This window comes from Anoplophora glabripennis, unplaced genomic scaffold (genome assembly GCF_000390285.2).
Source record: "Anoplophora glabripennis isolate ALB-LARVAE unplaced genomic scaffold, Agla_2.0 scaffold328, whole genome shotgun sequence".
NCBI lineage: Eukaryota > Metazoa > Arthropoda > Insecta > Coleoptera > Cerambycidae > Anoplophora > Anoplophora glabripennis.
Genome location: NW_019416473.1, coordinates 509,284 through 525,070, shown reverse-complemented (window position 1 = coordinate 525,070; position 15,787 = coordinate 509,284). Strand labels below are relative to the sequence as shown.

The 15,787-nt window shown below is 34.8% G+C and overlaps 1 protein-coding gene across 1 annotated transcript in view; it reads left to right on the top strand.

Annotated features, from left to right (window-relative positions):
• Nucleotides 1-5,641: 5,641 nt before the first annotated feature.
• The window catches only part of LOC111691578 (chitotriosidase-1-like), a 28,146-nt gene continuing 18,000 nt past the window's right edge, over nt 5,642-15,787 (top strand). The window contains exons 1-2 of the mRNA XM_023454645.1: nt 5,642-5,723; nt 15,042-15,227. Of these exons, the coding sequence (XP_023310413.1) occupies nt 5,642-5,723; nt 15,042-15,227 (268 nt within the window). The remainder of the gene's footprint in view (nt 5,724-15,041; nt 15,228-15,787) is intronic.

Genomic DNA, 15,787 nt, shown 5'->3' with positions numbered 1-15,787 from the left:
GGATACTGCTGCTTCTTGGTTCGAGGCGGCTGGATAGTAGCCGGATTCGAAACCTTGTCGATTTCTTCCGTCTTCGCCCTGGTATTGATATCGGCTTGGCGAATGGAAGCTTTGTGTAAATTATGGCTTAGGACTTGGTTTGTGTTACTGGATATCGGACTTAGGACGTTGTCCGGGATTCTTGGATTCGGATTGGAAACTTGGGTGAAAATCTTACTTTCCGTCCTGACAGCGACTTCGGCTTCAGGATTAGAAACATTGCGTAAGTTAATGCTTTGCCTTCGATTTGCTATGTTGGAAATCGGGCTTGGAGCTTTGTGCTGGATTTTGAGGTTTGGATTGGAAACATAGGTGAAAGTTTTACTTTCTCCTCTAACAGCGGCTTTGGGCTCGGGATTGGAAACATTGTGGAACATGTTTGTTATAGCTTCAGGTTTTACATAGAGGGCTTGTACTGGAGCGCTGCTCCGGGCGTTGGAACTTGGATTCGAAAGATAGTCGAAATCTGAAGTTCGCTCGTTCAGATTATACGACACGATTTTTGACTAAGTAATATCAGTCGGACGGTGACCCAAACGCCAACGTCACAAATAAGCGATTTGAGATTATTTAGAATCACCGCCGACTAATACATACAAGTAAATATAAAATTAACAAACTATTATAATATATACATTTTTTTTTTAAATCGCAGATGCTTAACACTGCATCATTAGTCATAAAATCAATGAGTTTGCTCTACTTGTTTTTTATTTAAAGTTTCTCGGACTATTATAGTGAGTGGTGCTTTTTGTTTGTCCTTTTGGATAAAGAATATATATAATATATGCGCATTTTCAACATAAAAATCGTATTTAAAGCATTAATCTTAAACTGCAATTAGGCAAATTATTTTTCATAGGAAAAAATTATACAATTAAAAATTTTAGCATTAAATTCTAAGACAATCAAACCAGCTACCAAAATTAGTGGTACATTAAACAAATTCACTTAAACGTTTATTATCTAATGAAGAAAAATTCTGGTATTTAAAACCACCATTATACATGGTGTTATTTTAGCAGTTGAGAAAAAACAATAGTTACAGGGTCTTTATAAAAGTTACAAATTATTTGACAACAACAAGATGACGGCTAAAAAATCTAAAGAATTAATTTTTTATATTATTATTTTTATAGACAACAGAACGACAGAGACACGAAGAAACAAGGCATACGAAGGGTAAGTTGCTTTTGAGTTTTTGCATTTCAAATCGCGTCGTCTGTTTCGATTCAATACACAGTTAAATATGCTGGCTTGATACAGGTACCCGTGTCGTGTAGGGGTCTATCTTAAACGATTACTTAAGGGTAATCATTGGATTTTCCTTGCCAACGAAAAAAGGTTTCAGCCACACGCGAAAAACTTAAATCCGCCCGTAAACGCGAAAGGCCTTCGGGCTATCGAAACGATAAAAATGGCTGTCTTGTGGTTAGGGCAAATTCAAATATATAATTGTTTGGCGCCATACTCGTAACACCATTCATATATCCCGAATTTTTTGCAGAAGTATATATTCAGACGCCATTATCTCGAAAACGGTTAAAGATAGGTAAAGGTTATGTTACTAAAAAAATGATCAGAATGCCATGGAGAATTGAATAAAAATACAAAACAGTGGGGTTTCCGTTTAAAAAAGTTGGCCTTGATTTCATAACTCTTTTTTGGGCCACCCTGTATAAATCAAAATTCTTCAGAAAATGCGCAACTAAAAATATAATTCGACGGGTCCGAGCGATTTTTCAAATAACGAACATCTGATTTTTACATAAATACAGGTATATTCCATCTTTTTGCCGCTCACGGTATAAATATCCTCAAAGCGCTCCTGGATTTTATGATGTTGATCAGCGGACCTTTATTACATATAGGTATTCTTCGCATGTGGGTTCAGTTGCCTTAATAATTTTTATCAGTATATTTGTTTGTTCTTTATTGCATTGTTTATAATGCTCGTTACTACATAAATTAAATTTTATTCTTTGAAATGACCGAAATATTACCGTTTTAAAAAAGCTACCATACAAAAGGTACGAACTTTAGCACGTATGCAATACTATGTTGTTTTTTAATTTCAGTAATGCAAGAAATAAAGGATAGAGAGGACTGGTTAAAAGAAATGGAGGAATTGGGACAAAGAGGAAAAATATAGATTGATAATTACGCATCAAATTCAGAGCAAAGTTCGATAAATGCAAAACTTGAAATTGCCGTTTAAGAAGTGAAATTATTTTTTTACAACTATTTTATTATTTATTATACAGATATACAATAAATTTTACTCTTTAAATATGTTTTAATCTTTTATATTTTTTCTTTAAAATGATTTCAATCTAAAGTCTCGGTCAAACAGGAGGCGGGTCTACGCGAACGGAACGACCGCAGTCCGCCGCGGAATAGGGTCAGACAGAATGCAGACAAATCGAGAGGAACAAGTATGAAAACAGTCATTGTCAAGAGTGTCTGTTGTTTTCTCCAATACATTCTTTCTTGAATTCGTGTTTTCTTTTGCTGTACTCAATTCAACATGTCAGCAGTTCTTCTCACGAAGAAGAATAGCTTCTTCTGTTCGCTTTGAGTCAAGCAAGATGAAAAAGAAAATGGGTGCATGAAATAAATGAAAAAAGATGGTCAGGATGACGAACATCATATAAAAAAACACACTTCCGCTCTAGATCTATTAATTTTTCCGTATCGTCAACCATTTTAATCCGCTGCGAACTAGATTGGTCTTCTGCGGCAGACCGATTTCTAGTTAACCAGGATAATACAATCTTATCTTACACAAAGTTCGCGGCGGACAGGCGGCTTGGTCCGCCTCCTACTTGACCGAGCCTTAAACAGAAGAATTTAGTGTTGTATTAGTCAGTTTCTATTCCAAAATCTACTTTTTTTAAATCATAAATGTTTCTAACACTTTAAACGTGCTTTTCATTAGATTCACTACAAATGGATTTTTTTTACAGTAATCTAATCTTCTAAAGGTACTTACGCGTTTAATCGTCATTAATAATATAACTCAAACTGTGACTAAAATAATTTTAGCATACACGTACAGTTGATAAATTATTTCTTTATATGACTTCAATGTATGTATGCCTAACAATTTTACTTGCTTAAATCAATTCGAGAAGGAAAACTACTATTTAACTAATTTACTCATGATTAAAAAAATTTAGAAATAAATTGGGTTGAATTTTTTGAACATCGATTTGTAATTGAGACCATGTCAACATTTAATTGTATTTCTTAATCATTTTCCGAATTCTTGGATACTTTCATCAATTTATAAAAATATAAATAGTTTTTGTACCTCAGCTCTAATTTACAGTAACCCAATTGAGACATTGCACATAGTAATGATTCAAATTAAAATAAGAAACGATTTCCAAAGGTTCACTATTTTGTTTTTGGTCAGTGATTATGAAATCTTATAAGCGTTCTTTAGGCCGGTCAAAATCGACAATAAATTCGCAAAACATGATGTATCTCTGATTTTTTAGTATGTTGTTTGGGCCCATTAGGGCTATGTATACCCAGGTTTGCAACTCTCAAATAGCTGTGGAAAAATTTTTACACACCAAAAGCCGCGAAATTTTTGGAGTTGTTTCAGATTCTGCTTCATATCTCCTAATCCATACATTTTTCATCGAAAGCTATTCTATACGTTTTTTAAGAGCATCAAATTTGTGAGAAATTAAGCCCAACCGGAGCTCTATAGATAATTGGTTACCGGATTACGGCACTTTGAAAATAGGCCAGTTTTTCCAAAAATTGAAAATTTTAGTTTTAGACCTTCTTTGGACCGAAATTGCGTCGAAACCATTGATCCTACGAGTAGAACTTGTAGAATATAATTTATAGGAAGCGTACATCGTTGAGGGTGTCTTTCGTTTCGTCTCCTCCATATAGGGCAACTAGGCACTTGTCACAGGCTGCTGCGACTTGTTGGTGTGTGGCATCTATCTGGAGGAAAATTCTTGGTTGGTCCACTAGGGCTTGATTTTGTCTGAAGTGGCTTCCGTACTTTTGTGAAGACAGCAGCCAACGCCAAAGCGAATCTGGCCCGTTTGCCCCCAACCACAGAGGCTGCATCGTATCACCACTACCGCACATACCAATTTCGACGCAATTTCGGTCCAAAGAAGGTCTAAAACTAAAATTTTCAATTTCTGGAAAAACTGGCCCATTTTCAAAGTGCCTTAATTCGGTAACCAATTAAACTATAGAGCTCCGGTTCGGCTTAATTTGTCACAAATTTGATGCTCTTAAAAAACATATAGAATAGCTTTCGACGAAAAATGCATGGATTAGGAGATATAGAGCAGAATCTGAAACAAGTCTAAAAATTTCGCGTTTTTTGGTGTGTAAAAATTTGTCCACAACTTTTTGAGAGTTGCAAACTTGGGTATACATAGCCCTAATGGGCCCAAACAACATACTAAAAAATCAGAGATACATAACGTTTTTCGAATTTAGCGATTTTTTGTGTCGATTTTGACCGGCCTATCTTGTTTCAAAACAAGTTCCTTTTTTCTTACTATGGTGTTGACCTCGCCTCTTTATGCATTACTAGACAGCGGAACCTTTGTGGCGACAATTAAATAAATAAACGGTAGTAATCTCTATCATGTTAGTAAGCGGTAAAACGTGTTGTAGTGGCACAAAAAGACTAAATCTATGGTCAAGTCGTGTGCCGCCCTATGCTTACGATACACAGTGCTACTGACTGCTATAACAACACATGCTGTACACTCGACCAAGCAAAGAGTCAAACTCACTCAAATGCGCACAAACGACAATGAAATGCACGGCTAACGTCCCTCGGCAATAATACTGAATTGTTCACCGGCACACCAGGTAGACAGGACAGGCATTAGGGTGCCGCTAGATAGGTATCGAATAAATTGATCGATGCGAAGCTTCAGATCAGAGACAGATACGTATCTGTTATATGTATGTATAATGGTAAAAGGTATGCTTTACCTTGCCGATTTGACTTTAGGCTTAATTACGCCGAAGATCTCTCAGTTCGGTTCAGCTTAATAGTCCCTGACATGTGTTAGGTTAGATCCCTGACGCGTGTCAACCTTAAAATATGTTAACACTCCTAGCATGATTCCATCCTAAATTAAAGCCTCCCTTGTGGATTAAGCAAAGTAGAACTAGAAAATTATTTCATTACTTGTCGGTCTTTTGTTAGTCTAACATTATTTGGTCTGTTCATAACATTAAGTTTTGTTCATTTATATCAGCAATAGGTGCGAGAAAAGACGTGTCGGCTTGTCAATCAGGGTCATTCGAAACTACAGTGATTTAGATGACTACGTGATGTTATTGCAAACAATTGCTTAAAATGTAGATAGGATCAGCTCAGTAGACATAAAGATATAACATGTATTTACTGTATAGTTCTAAATGGTGGTTGGGAGGTTACGTATGTAATTGTCAATATTACTTATTTTGTAGACAGGTGAATCACAAGACAGAGTAGTGGGGGTAGGGAATTGACAGTATGCGCAGTAGTATATGTAAACCAATGGTACATAAATTCAATGCAATTAATAAAGCTATGTAGTAATCGTCAAAAGTTACTAGAAAAATGAAAGTTTTAGCAGTGTTTCTGGTAGTTGCCGCAGCTTGTGCCACTGCTCTTGAAATTTCGGTAAACGTTTCTGTGTCAGGTATATATTTTTTAAATTTTAATTGTACCTTATCATTGTATGTACAATATCGATAGTAGTTGACGATCGTGTAATAATTTATCGTGTGACTACCAAAATTCGAGGGATAGTATGATGTATGATAGTAAATCGAGTATCATAGGATAATTTAATACTGATACAAGTTTTCGCATCTTAATTTTTGGCATTCCTATTTGTTCCTTAACTCTTTAAAATTGCACGTGTGCATGTACTTCGACAGAACCTTAAGCAATGACATTTCTTTATTCAATCTAAGTTTCGTGGTTCAGTCATAAGTCGTATCTGTCCCATTTTATTTATCTGAGATCTCAGTTATCTCACCTAGTTGACCAATCGGTATTTAGAACAATTGAGATTATCATAGACCTCAGATAAATAAAATACGTCGTCGTTTAACTTTAAAACTAGTAAAAGTTTGCCTCACTATAGTAGGATGATATTCGATGCAAAGTAATAAATCATTGCCTGTCAAAGGAATCAGTGCAACACGTTTTAGGGGTTTTGGAAATTGAATAATTTCTTTATGCATTATGGATTAATAGTTATATATTTATGAAGGACAAAATGAAAAACAAAGGCATCTCCTTCGCACATTGGGCGGCAGGGCAACAATACATTTATTACTCCCTTCACCCTCCCTCATATGACTTGTGTCTTGTGTTTGTTGTGGCGGCGCGCGTGCCGGCTTGGCGTGGTCAGTTTCGTTTCGGTTGTATTTCTGAAAATCCTTTTAACTACAGTAAAATATAAACTTTTTAGTTACAAAAATGAACATTTTATTCAACACATATATCGACTAATGGTAACACAATAGAAAATTTATTTATCTCAGGGGTCATAAAAGTTCGGCCACTCTTTAATATTGAGTTACATCGCCTTTGTTCTTAATAACTGCTTTAATTCTGCTAGACATTGTATTTACTAACAAAGCACATTCTTCTGGTAGAATATTATCCCAAATATTCAGTAGTGTGGCTTTTAATTCAGGCACTGAACGTGCTGGATGTTTCCGAAGCTGTTTTTTCATATTGTGCCATAAGGTCTCAATAGGAGATAAATCTGGGCTGGAAGACGTCCATTTTAATACTGGTATTTGATGATTCTGCAACCACGTTTTAATAGTTTTTGCCGTATGACACGGTGCACCGCCTTGTTGGAATATGAAATGCCCTTCCGCCGTTTGACACATCTCAACAGATGGTAACAGACTCTCTTCCAGAATATCTCTGTACTTCTGCGCGTTAACAATTCCATCAACAAAATGCAGTTTACCAACACCTCTACCAGACATGCAACCCCAGACCATAACAGATGCTGGAAACTTTACTTTTTTGACTAAACAATCGCTATGATAGGCCTCTGAAGGTGTACGCAAAACCCGTTTTCGTGTGTCACCTACACAAACGTCAAATTTTNTTTATTCTCATAAACTATTTATTTTAAATGTAATTTATTATAAATCCAATTTGTTTCCTAAATTCCACATATGTACTACATTTTACCTCTGTACGCGCCACTGTTGTTTACTTGTTTTTTGGAAGCGCTCTCTAATTGACGGCAAAGCTCGCCAGGTTAGTATTTGACGTATAACCGACCAGTTCGTACACTCGATGCACCTGGGCGACTACAGCTACTACCAGAACACAGTGCGTATGCAGCGGTATTTCAGATTTTACATTCAATTTCATTTTAAATTTCAAATGGTTCATCTTACGCCTCCTAAAAATGATGACACGATTTTCCTTTGATAAAAGGCCGACAATTTTTTGCTCTACTTTGCATCGAATACGATCCTACTATAGTCACTTTTCAAATTTTATATACGAGTATATACTACTGTGTCCAAAAAATAAGGTGATTTACTTATTTAAAGTTTGTGGGTGTTATGAAAGCATACAATTATTTTTTTGTAGGTTGGTAGTACTGTTATTGATATCTATGCTAAGTTTCAATTCAATATATTCAATTGCTGCAGAGCCACTAGTGTTTTTGTAAACATACGAAAGTGAGTTTATCGATTTTCACTGTCTGATTTTGTTGAGCAAAGAATTCGTATTAAATTTTGTTTGCGGAATGAATATTCTGCCCCGGAAACGTTGGGTAGGTATGTTACATAATGCCTAGCGATGAGGTTATGTCGGGAAAAAATGTTTACAGGTGGTACAAAGACTTTACAGAAGACAGAGAAAGCGTTATGGACGAAGAGGGCCCCGGACGACCATCAACGTCAACTGATGAACAACACGTTAACCAAATAAAAGATCTTGTGCTTGAAAACCGCCGATTAACCATAAAAGACCTTGTTGATACTGTTGGCATTTTAAAAAGTTCGGTAAATACCATTTTAAAAGATTTGTTGTAAAATCTCGTTTGGTTCCACTGAACTTTTTGGAAAACAGCGTCGCGTTGACATCTGTGAAACAATGATTTCCGACTACCAAGACGTCATAAAATGCATCATTACAGGAGACGAGACTTGAATCTACGATTACGACCTGGAAACAGCCGATCAATCGAGTGAATATTGTGCAGAAGGTGAACCAAAACCGAAAAAACCACGCCAGTCACTCAAAAATCAAGGTCATGTTGACAGTTTTCTGGCCAAACTGTTAACAACCGGCCAAACTGTTAACAAGGAATATTATTTGAGTGTTATGCGTGATGCTATTCGCTGCAAAATGACGGAATTATGGACAGACAATTTTTGTTTTTTGCATCATGATAATGCACCGAGGCTCACACGGCATTGATAATTCGAGGCCATTTCGTAAAAAATTCAACTCGTATCTTTCCGCAACCACCGTATTCGCCTGATTTAGTACCGAGTGACTTCTGGCTATTCCCTAAACTCAAAATCACTCCGTGGACACCGTTTCGACTCGATAGAAGAAAGAAAGCCGAATCGACGAAGGCATTGAAGGCCATACCGGACTGTTTCGAGAGTTGGAAAAAACCGTTGGTATAAGTGCATTGTATCGGATGGGGGTTATTTTGAAGGTGGCGAAATTGATTTGGAACTATAAATAAAGATTTTTTAAATAAAATCACCTTATTTTTTTGGACACCGGGTTATACGATATACCGGGTGAATCAGTTTGGTATTCGCGGCCCTGTATCTCTTTTATTTTAACAATTAGTTATAACAAATCCTATATATTTTTACGAGCCCAGGCTCATAATAGTTCGGCCGGCCAACGTTTTCAACTAAATACTTTAATAATCTATGAATTATGCAGAAATAACGAAATATTTCTGAAAATCGCTTTAACTACAGTAAAATATAAACTTTTTAGTTACAAAAATGAACATTTTATTCAATACATATATCGACTAATGGTTACACAATAGAAAACTTTATCCGTCTCAGGGGTCATAAAAGTTCGGCCACTCTTTGATATTGAGTTACATCGCCTTTGTTCTTAATAACTGCTTTAATTCTGCTAGATATTGTATTTACTAACAAAGCACATTCTTCTGGTAGAATATTATCCCAAATATTCAGTACTGTGACTTTTAATTCAGGCACTGAACGTGCTGGATGTTTCCGAAGCTGTTTTTTCATATTGTGCCATAAGGTGTCAATAGGAGATAAATCTGGGCTGGAAGACGTCCATTTTAATACTGGTATTTGATGATTCTGCAACCACGTTTTAATAGTTTTTGCCGTATGATACGGTGCACCGCCTTGTTGGAATATGAAATGCCCTTCCGCCGTTTGACACATCTCAACAGATGGTAACAGACTCTCTTCCAGAATATCTCTGTACTTCTGCGCGTTAACAATTCCATCAACAAAATGCAGTTTACCAACACCTCTACCAGACATGCAACCCCAGACCATAACAGATGCTGGAAACTTTACTTTTTTGACTAAACAATCGCTATGATAGGCCTCTGAAGGTGTACGCAAAACCCGTTTTCGTGTGTCACCTACACAAACGTCAAATTTTGACTCATCGCTCCAAATTACGCTGTGCCATTGTTGATTCGTCCAATTTTTATGTTCTCGTGCCCATTTTAACCTGTTTCTCCTCTGCAGTTTTGTTAATTGAGGTTTTTCTTTTGCCTATTGGAAAAAAATAAAAAATTGCCAAGAATTTAAACAAGAAAAAAAAGATAAAAAGTTACCTTGTAAAACTTGAATCCTATTTTTCGAATAGTTCTTTTCGTTGTGGACATTGAAATAGGCTTTGCTATACTGTCCCTCCATAGTGCAGTTATTTCTTTAGTATTGGACCGCCGATTTGTTTTTACTATTCTGCGTAAAGCTCTTTTATTTGCTTCTGTAATTGTAGATGGTCGGCCGGTTTTGACTTTTTGGTCGACTCCGCCGGTTCTTCTGTATAAATTAATAATATCCTGCACTGTAGAACGCGGAATTGAATGAGAAACTGATATTCGGCGGGCCGAAATACTTTTCTCATGGGTTTTTATAATAGAAACTCGTAAATCTTTACTTAGAGGTTTACCACGAGGCATTTTACGTTAAATCTGAAGCAAAACGTGGGTAAAACTAATAATGACAGATATTTTGTTGAATTATTCAGTATGTGTTTTGTTTTGATAGAGTATATCAGTTTCATGGCAGATATGATAAGTGACCGAACTATAATGACCCATTGGTTGGATTGCATTTTTGTTAATTATGTTTTCCTCAATTTGAATTTTGTCAAAATGATTAAATTTAGTAAATTGATAGTCTATACTTTATTACAAATAAGATAGTTTTAAGGAAATCTTTCATCATTTTGGTAGAATTTGTAATTTATTCAAGTATTTAATTAAAAACGTTGGCCGGCCGAACTATTATGAGCCTGGGCTCATAAATCGCCGCTCAAACTCTATCAAATGACATTATTAGATCGTCTCCATGGCAACATATGTCAAAATTGCCATAGTCAATTGTTTTTGTTCAAATGGTACACTATATATATATTTTTTATCAATTCTGGAAGATATTTTTTTCTGCGTTCAGCTATGTAAGGAAGTCTATAGTTTTATTAGACATATTGCTAGAAAAACAGGAAAAAAGATGAAGCTTTATTCTGAAAATGATAGACAGCTGCGGAAACAAGTTACTATGTTTTTTAAAATAACATATTTAGTTTTTAATGTGATAATAATAATATAACAATTTAAAACAATACTTATTTCAAATGTTCAAAATGACCTCCATTTGCTTCCAAGCACAGAATAGCTCTGTTTATCACTCCCTCTCTACAAACACATTCTAGTGTTTCTTCTGTTTTTAAGGTCGTCAATATCATTTAGGTAAGGCCAATGAAAGAAATCTATAGGTGTGAGATGCGGAGATCTGGCAGGTCATTTAACATCTTTATCGAATATTCTTCATCTCTTGCCCTTCTGGGTTTAACAACTCTTCTTTTCTTTTGAAAACTTCCATCTGCCGTCAAATTCCTAGCTAACTTTCCGAAAATTTTATCTGATGGAAGTTGTTTCTGCGGAAAACGATGTCGGTATAAATATCTGGCAGCTTTAGCTTTCTTTCGGCCCTCTTCATAAATTAAAATCATATCTAGTTTTTCTTGGTGACTGTAAGTATTCAAGTTATAATTAGTTATAGATAGAATAGGTAGGTACAAAATGTCAATTATTTTGACAAACCGTTATTTAGAAACGTTAAAATGCTGTTGTTTCCGCAGCTGGCTATCATTTTTCAGAATAAAGCTACTGAAGCTGTTTTTCTAGCAATATTTCTAATGAAACTATAGACTTCTTTATATAGCTGAACGGAGAAAAAAATATCTTCCAGAATTGATAAAAAATATATAGTGTGCCATTTGAACAAAAACATTTGACTATAGCAATTTTGACATATGTTACCATGGAGACGATCTAATAATGTCATTGATAGAGTTTGAGCGGCGATTAAAAAATATATAGGGTTTGTTATAGCTATTTGTTAAAATAAAAGAGATACGAGGCCGTGATTATCAAACTAAATCACCCGGTATACAAGGTGTAACTTTAAGTGGTCAGTTTTTTAGGGGCAATAGTAAGAGTTCCCCTGAACATGAATCCGAAATAATTGTTTTTTTTTTTAGTCAAATAAATAGAATGAAAAATAATTTAGTAAAACAGATTACATTTATATAACTTGCCAATGTGTTATTTTAAAGTAGCCATATTTGTTTGATATCACTGTGATTGAAGGGCTGAACATTAAAAACAAAACATTCTATAGATTAAAAAAAAACAAAATGATTACATGATTCATTAAATATTAACTAATAGTAGTACAGACATACATTACTAATTGCAAATATATTTTTTTAATCAACTGGTAAACAACAAAACTAATTAAACATAATTTTGTGAAAACAGATTAATTTAATATTACGACTTGTTATTATAAAATCACCATGTTTTTTCTATGTTAATGTGGACGAAGCGTCAGACACTAAAAAACGGCTGTTTCATTGCGGTATGCTTTTGAAGGCGCGGATAAGTGACTGTCCTCGCACCTGACCTAAAGTTGGAATGGCCGAAAACTGTTTCAATTGGTTACATATTTGTTTAGTCTTCCACTTTATCGGTTTGGGCCAGTTTGTACATAAGGTGCTTTTATGTGGTATAAGTTATAAAGTTATTTATTTCAGTGTTCAGTGGCTATACAGTGACATTTTGGGTAGGTATTAATTTCAAGTTTTTGTACATTATGAAAAAGCGGATTAGAATATAGAACCTACTTTTTGTCAGGAGCAAAGAAAACGATATTATAAGTCTGTTTAGAAATGAAAGAGAGTAATAAAAGCTCATTATGTATGCAAATCGTAAATAAATGTAGTACTGGTGCTTATATTCAATATTTTTATATTATGTATTATCGGTATAGATGAGGTGTACTTTTAAAAAAACTTTGTGCGATCGGACTGTACTAAATTGTAGCAGGTAGCTAAAATTTAATCCCCGACAATCCGTCTTTGTCTATGCCGCTTCAATTTCTCGGTCCATTTCTCTTATAAGTAAACAATATAAAAACAGCATTTCAAAACATGAGGCTACTTTAAGCATCATAACCGGGTTAAGAGGGTTTTTAGTAATTCAAATAAAATTATTCAATATTATTATCAAAATATTTATTTAAATTTAATGAATAGACTTTTATTCCACACAAAAATATATGTATTTTGAAAATTCAAATTATGGTGAGTAAATGTAGTGTTGTATAAATGTACAATAAAGAAAATAAAAAAGTAGGTATATTAAAATTCATCCTCTGAATATTCTGATGAATTATCTTCGTCTCCTAGATTGATAACGATAGGTTCCACAGTAACGTCAATTAAATTATCGAGTTCCCACATTTTCTCCTCTTCTTTTTGTACATGATGTATACATCTTTGCCAGTTATCTGCAGTTACTCGTTCCAAGGAATTTTTTAACAAAATTTTCACGTCACTTAATTTAAACGTCGTATTATTTCGCGCTACATCTCCTTTTACCTGCGCCCAGACTAATTCGATTGGGTTAAGTTCACAGTGATAAGGTGGTAACCGTAGTACCGTTATTTGGCGATTTGTTGCCATTTCATCGATAACATATTTTTTCTGATCTTTATTAAGATTGACAAGTGTCAAAAGTTCCTTTTTCACCATATTTGTTTCAAAAGAAATGTTTTTTCCGGATAACCATTGAATTATATCGGCTTTCCTCCAAGCAGTCGTAGGCGTCCGCTCGGTCTGCCGTGAATGGTAACTGGCATTATCCATGACAATTACAGACCCCGGAGGAATAAGATCCAACATCTGTGTAAAATACTCTTCGAAAACATCTGCGTTCATGTCTTCGTGATAGTCACCTGTATTTTTAGATTCAAATAAAAGTAAACCGCCATCTACAAAACCACTGGCACTACCTATATGTGTCACTATTAATCTTCGCCCTTTACCTGAAGGTGCCTTGAACCCTGTTGAAAGTCCATCCAAAAATGCTTGTCGAAAACTTTTTACATTTTTATCTTGCCATACTTTTGTTACAGTATATCCCTCGTTGACCCAAGTTTCGTCTAGATAATAAATATTCCTCCCTTCGTCACGGAATTTTCTAATTGATCTTAAGTAGGATCTTCGCCAACAAATAATTTCATCTTTATCGATAAGAACTGACTTCCTGTTCTGCTTTTCCCAGCAAAAATTCAACTCTCGTAAGACGGCCCATAATTTGCTTCTACTGATTTTTGGCAAATCGTTGTCCTCTGAAAGTTCACTTAAAATTTTGTTTAGCGTTGGTATTTCTTTTTTAAAATAAAATGAGTGTACTTTTCTGCGAATGACATTTTTGAAGAAATCATCTATAACGACTTTTGACCTCCCTGTAGATGATTTTGGGGGATTTACAGTATCTTGTTCATTTTTTGTTTCCTTTAAAAGTCTGTAGATAGTCGATTTTCCAATCCCTGTCATTTTGGAACACTTTTCCACGATGTCGTCAACACTGTTGGTAGGATTTTGGTGTTTCAATGCATTAAATACATTTAATATAATAATCTTCTCATTCTGAGACAGCGCACATCTTTTCACGCGTTTAGCAGGTACGTAATCTGATAAGCTCGACATTTTACCCAAACAATATTATATCCACTGGCACAATAGTCACTAAACACAAGTCGAATTTTACTCTACTGCACTAGCACGTCTTCGTATATTCAGCTCTAAGACTGGATTGATCTGTCACAATACACTGGCTCCTGCCCTATGATGTATCCAGTAAAATATACTAATGTACACCGTACACCCATTACCTGTTAGCATTAGTGTTACCCGATAATTACCTGAAACGAAATATTAGCACGCCCATGGCTGGTTCTTATCTCGGGGTTTTATTACTCTCTTTCATTTCCAAACAGACTATAGATAGATTACGCCGACTTGTAAGTAGCGAATAAGAAAATGTTTGTCAGATTGGTTCAACATTCAAGTGACTGGAATCTTTGAATTAGAAATTTTAAACGTCATGGAGGAGAATCCTGGTACCAGTACTCGAAGATTTGCCTTAAGTGTAATGTTATAAAAATCAGGTGAATAAACAGATTACTTCTTTATTTTAGTGTATTTCGTTATCATTATTGATTACTGCTTGAGTTTGCTGATAGGTTACTCTTGAAATACTGTTTCATAATTTATCTTATTTAAAAGAATTAAACTTTAGTTTTTGTGGGATGGTAGAGCTTGTGGTGAACACAATTGAAACAATCAGCTATTGATGTGTTTCTAAAGGTCAAGCCTCTGAAAAAAAATATTGTAACCATAATTGGAATTATTATTATTTTTTCAGGTTCAGCGAAAAATATCGTTTGCTACTTCACAAGTTGGACTGTATATAGAAATGGAACTGGCCATTTCGATGTGGAAGATATAGATCCGTCCCTATGTACACATCTTGTATTTGCATTTATAGGTATTACCGCTGATGGGAAAATTCATTTACTAGACGAGTGGGAATCTAGTGACGACGGATTAGGTAAGTACATTGTAATTATAGGCTATTGACTAGGTATGTCAAAAAAAAGAGGGTACAAAGGAACTCAACGTAACAGAAATTTTATTCTTTGATATGTTCAATTGGCCCTAAAAAATGATAAAACCGCGGAGTGCTACCTTTTAAAGGGGTGCGTTTTTGAGAACGAAGTAAAAAGGTGGTATTTTCAGTTTTTTGAGTTTTACTCGAAAACTATGAATTTTTTCTAAATAGTTGTCAACAGAAAAGTTGTAGCAAATTGAATTTCCAATCGAAATGAGACCTTTTTAAGTCAAAAAATTTATTTTTAACAAAAATATGGCCAAAAAACTAGTAAAAAAACCGAAAAAATGCGTTTTTTTTCTTTTTGGTTTTTGGCCCACAACTTTTTTCTGAGAGGAGTTAGGTATAGGCATTGCCTGACTGAAAAAAAAGTTAATGTTTTTTCCTTTAAAATAAGCCTTTATAGAAGTACCTACGACTAATAGAAATCGAGATACATTGGATCAAATTTGGCTACTTTTTGGATTTTTGGCCAATTTTTGCCCTTTTTTGACGATTTT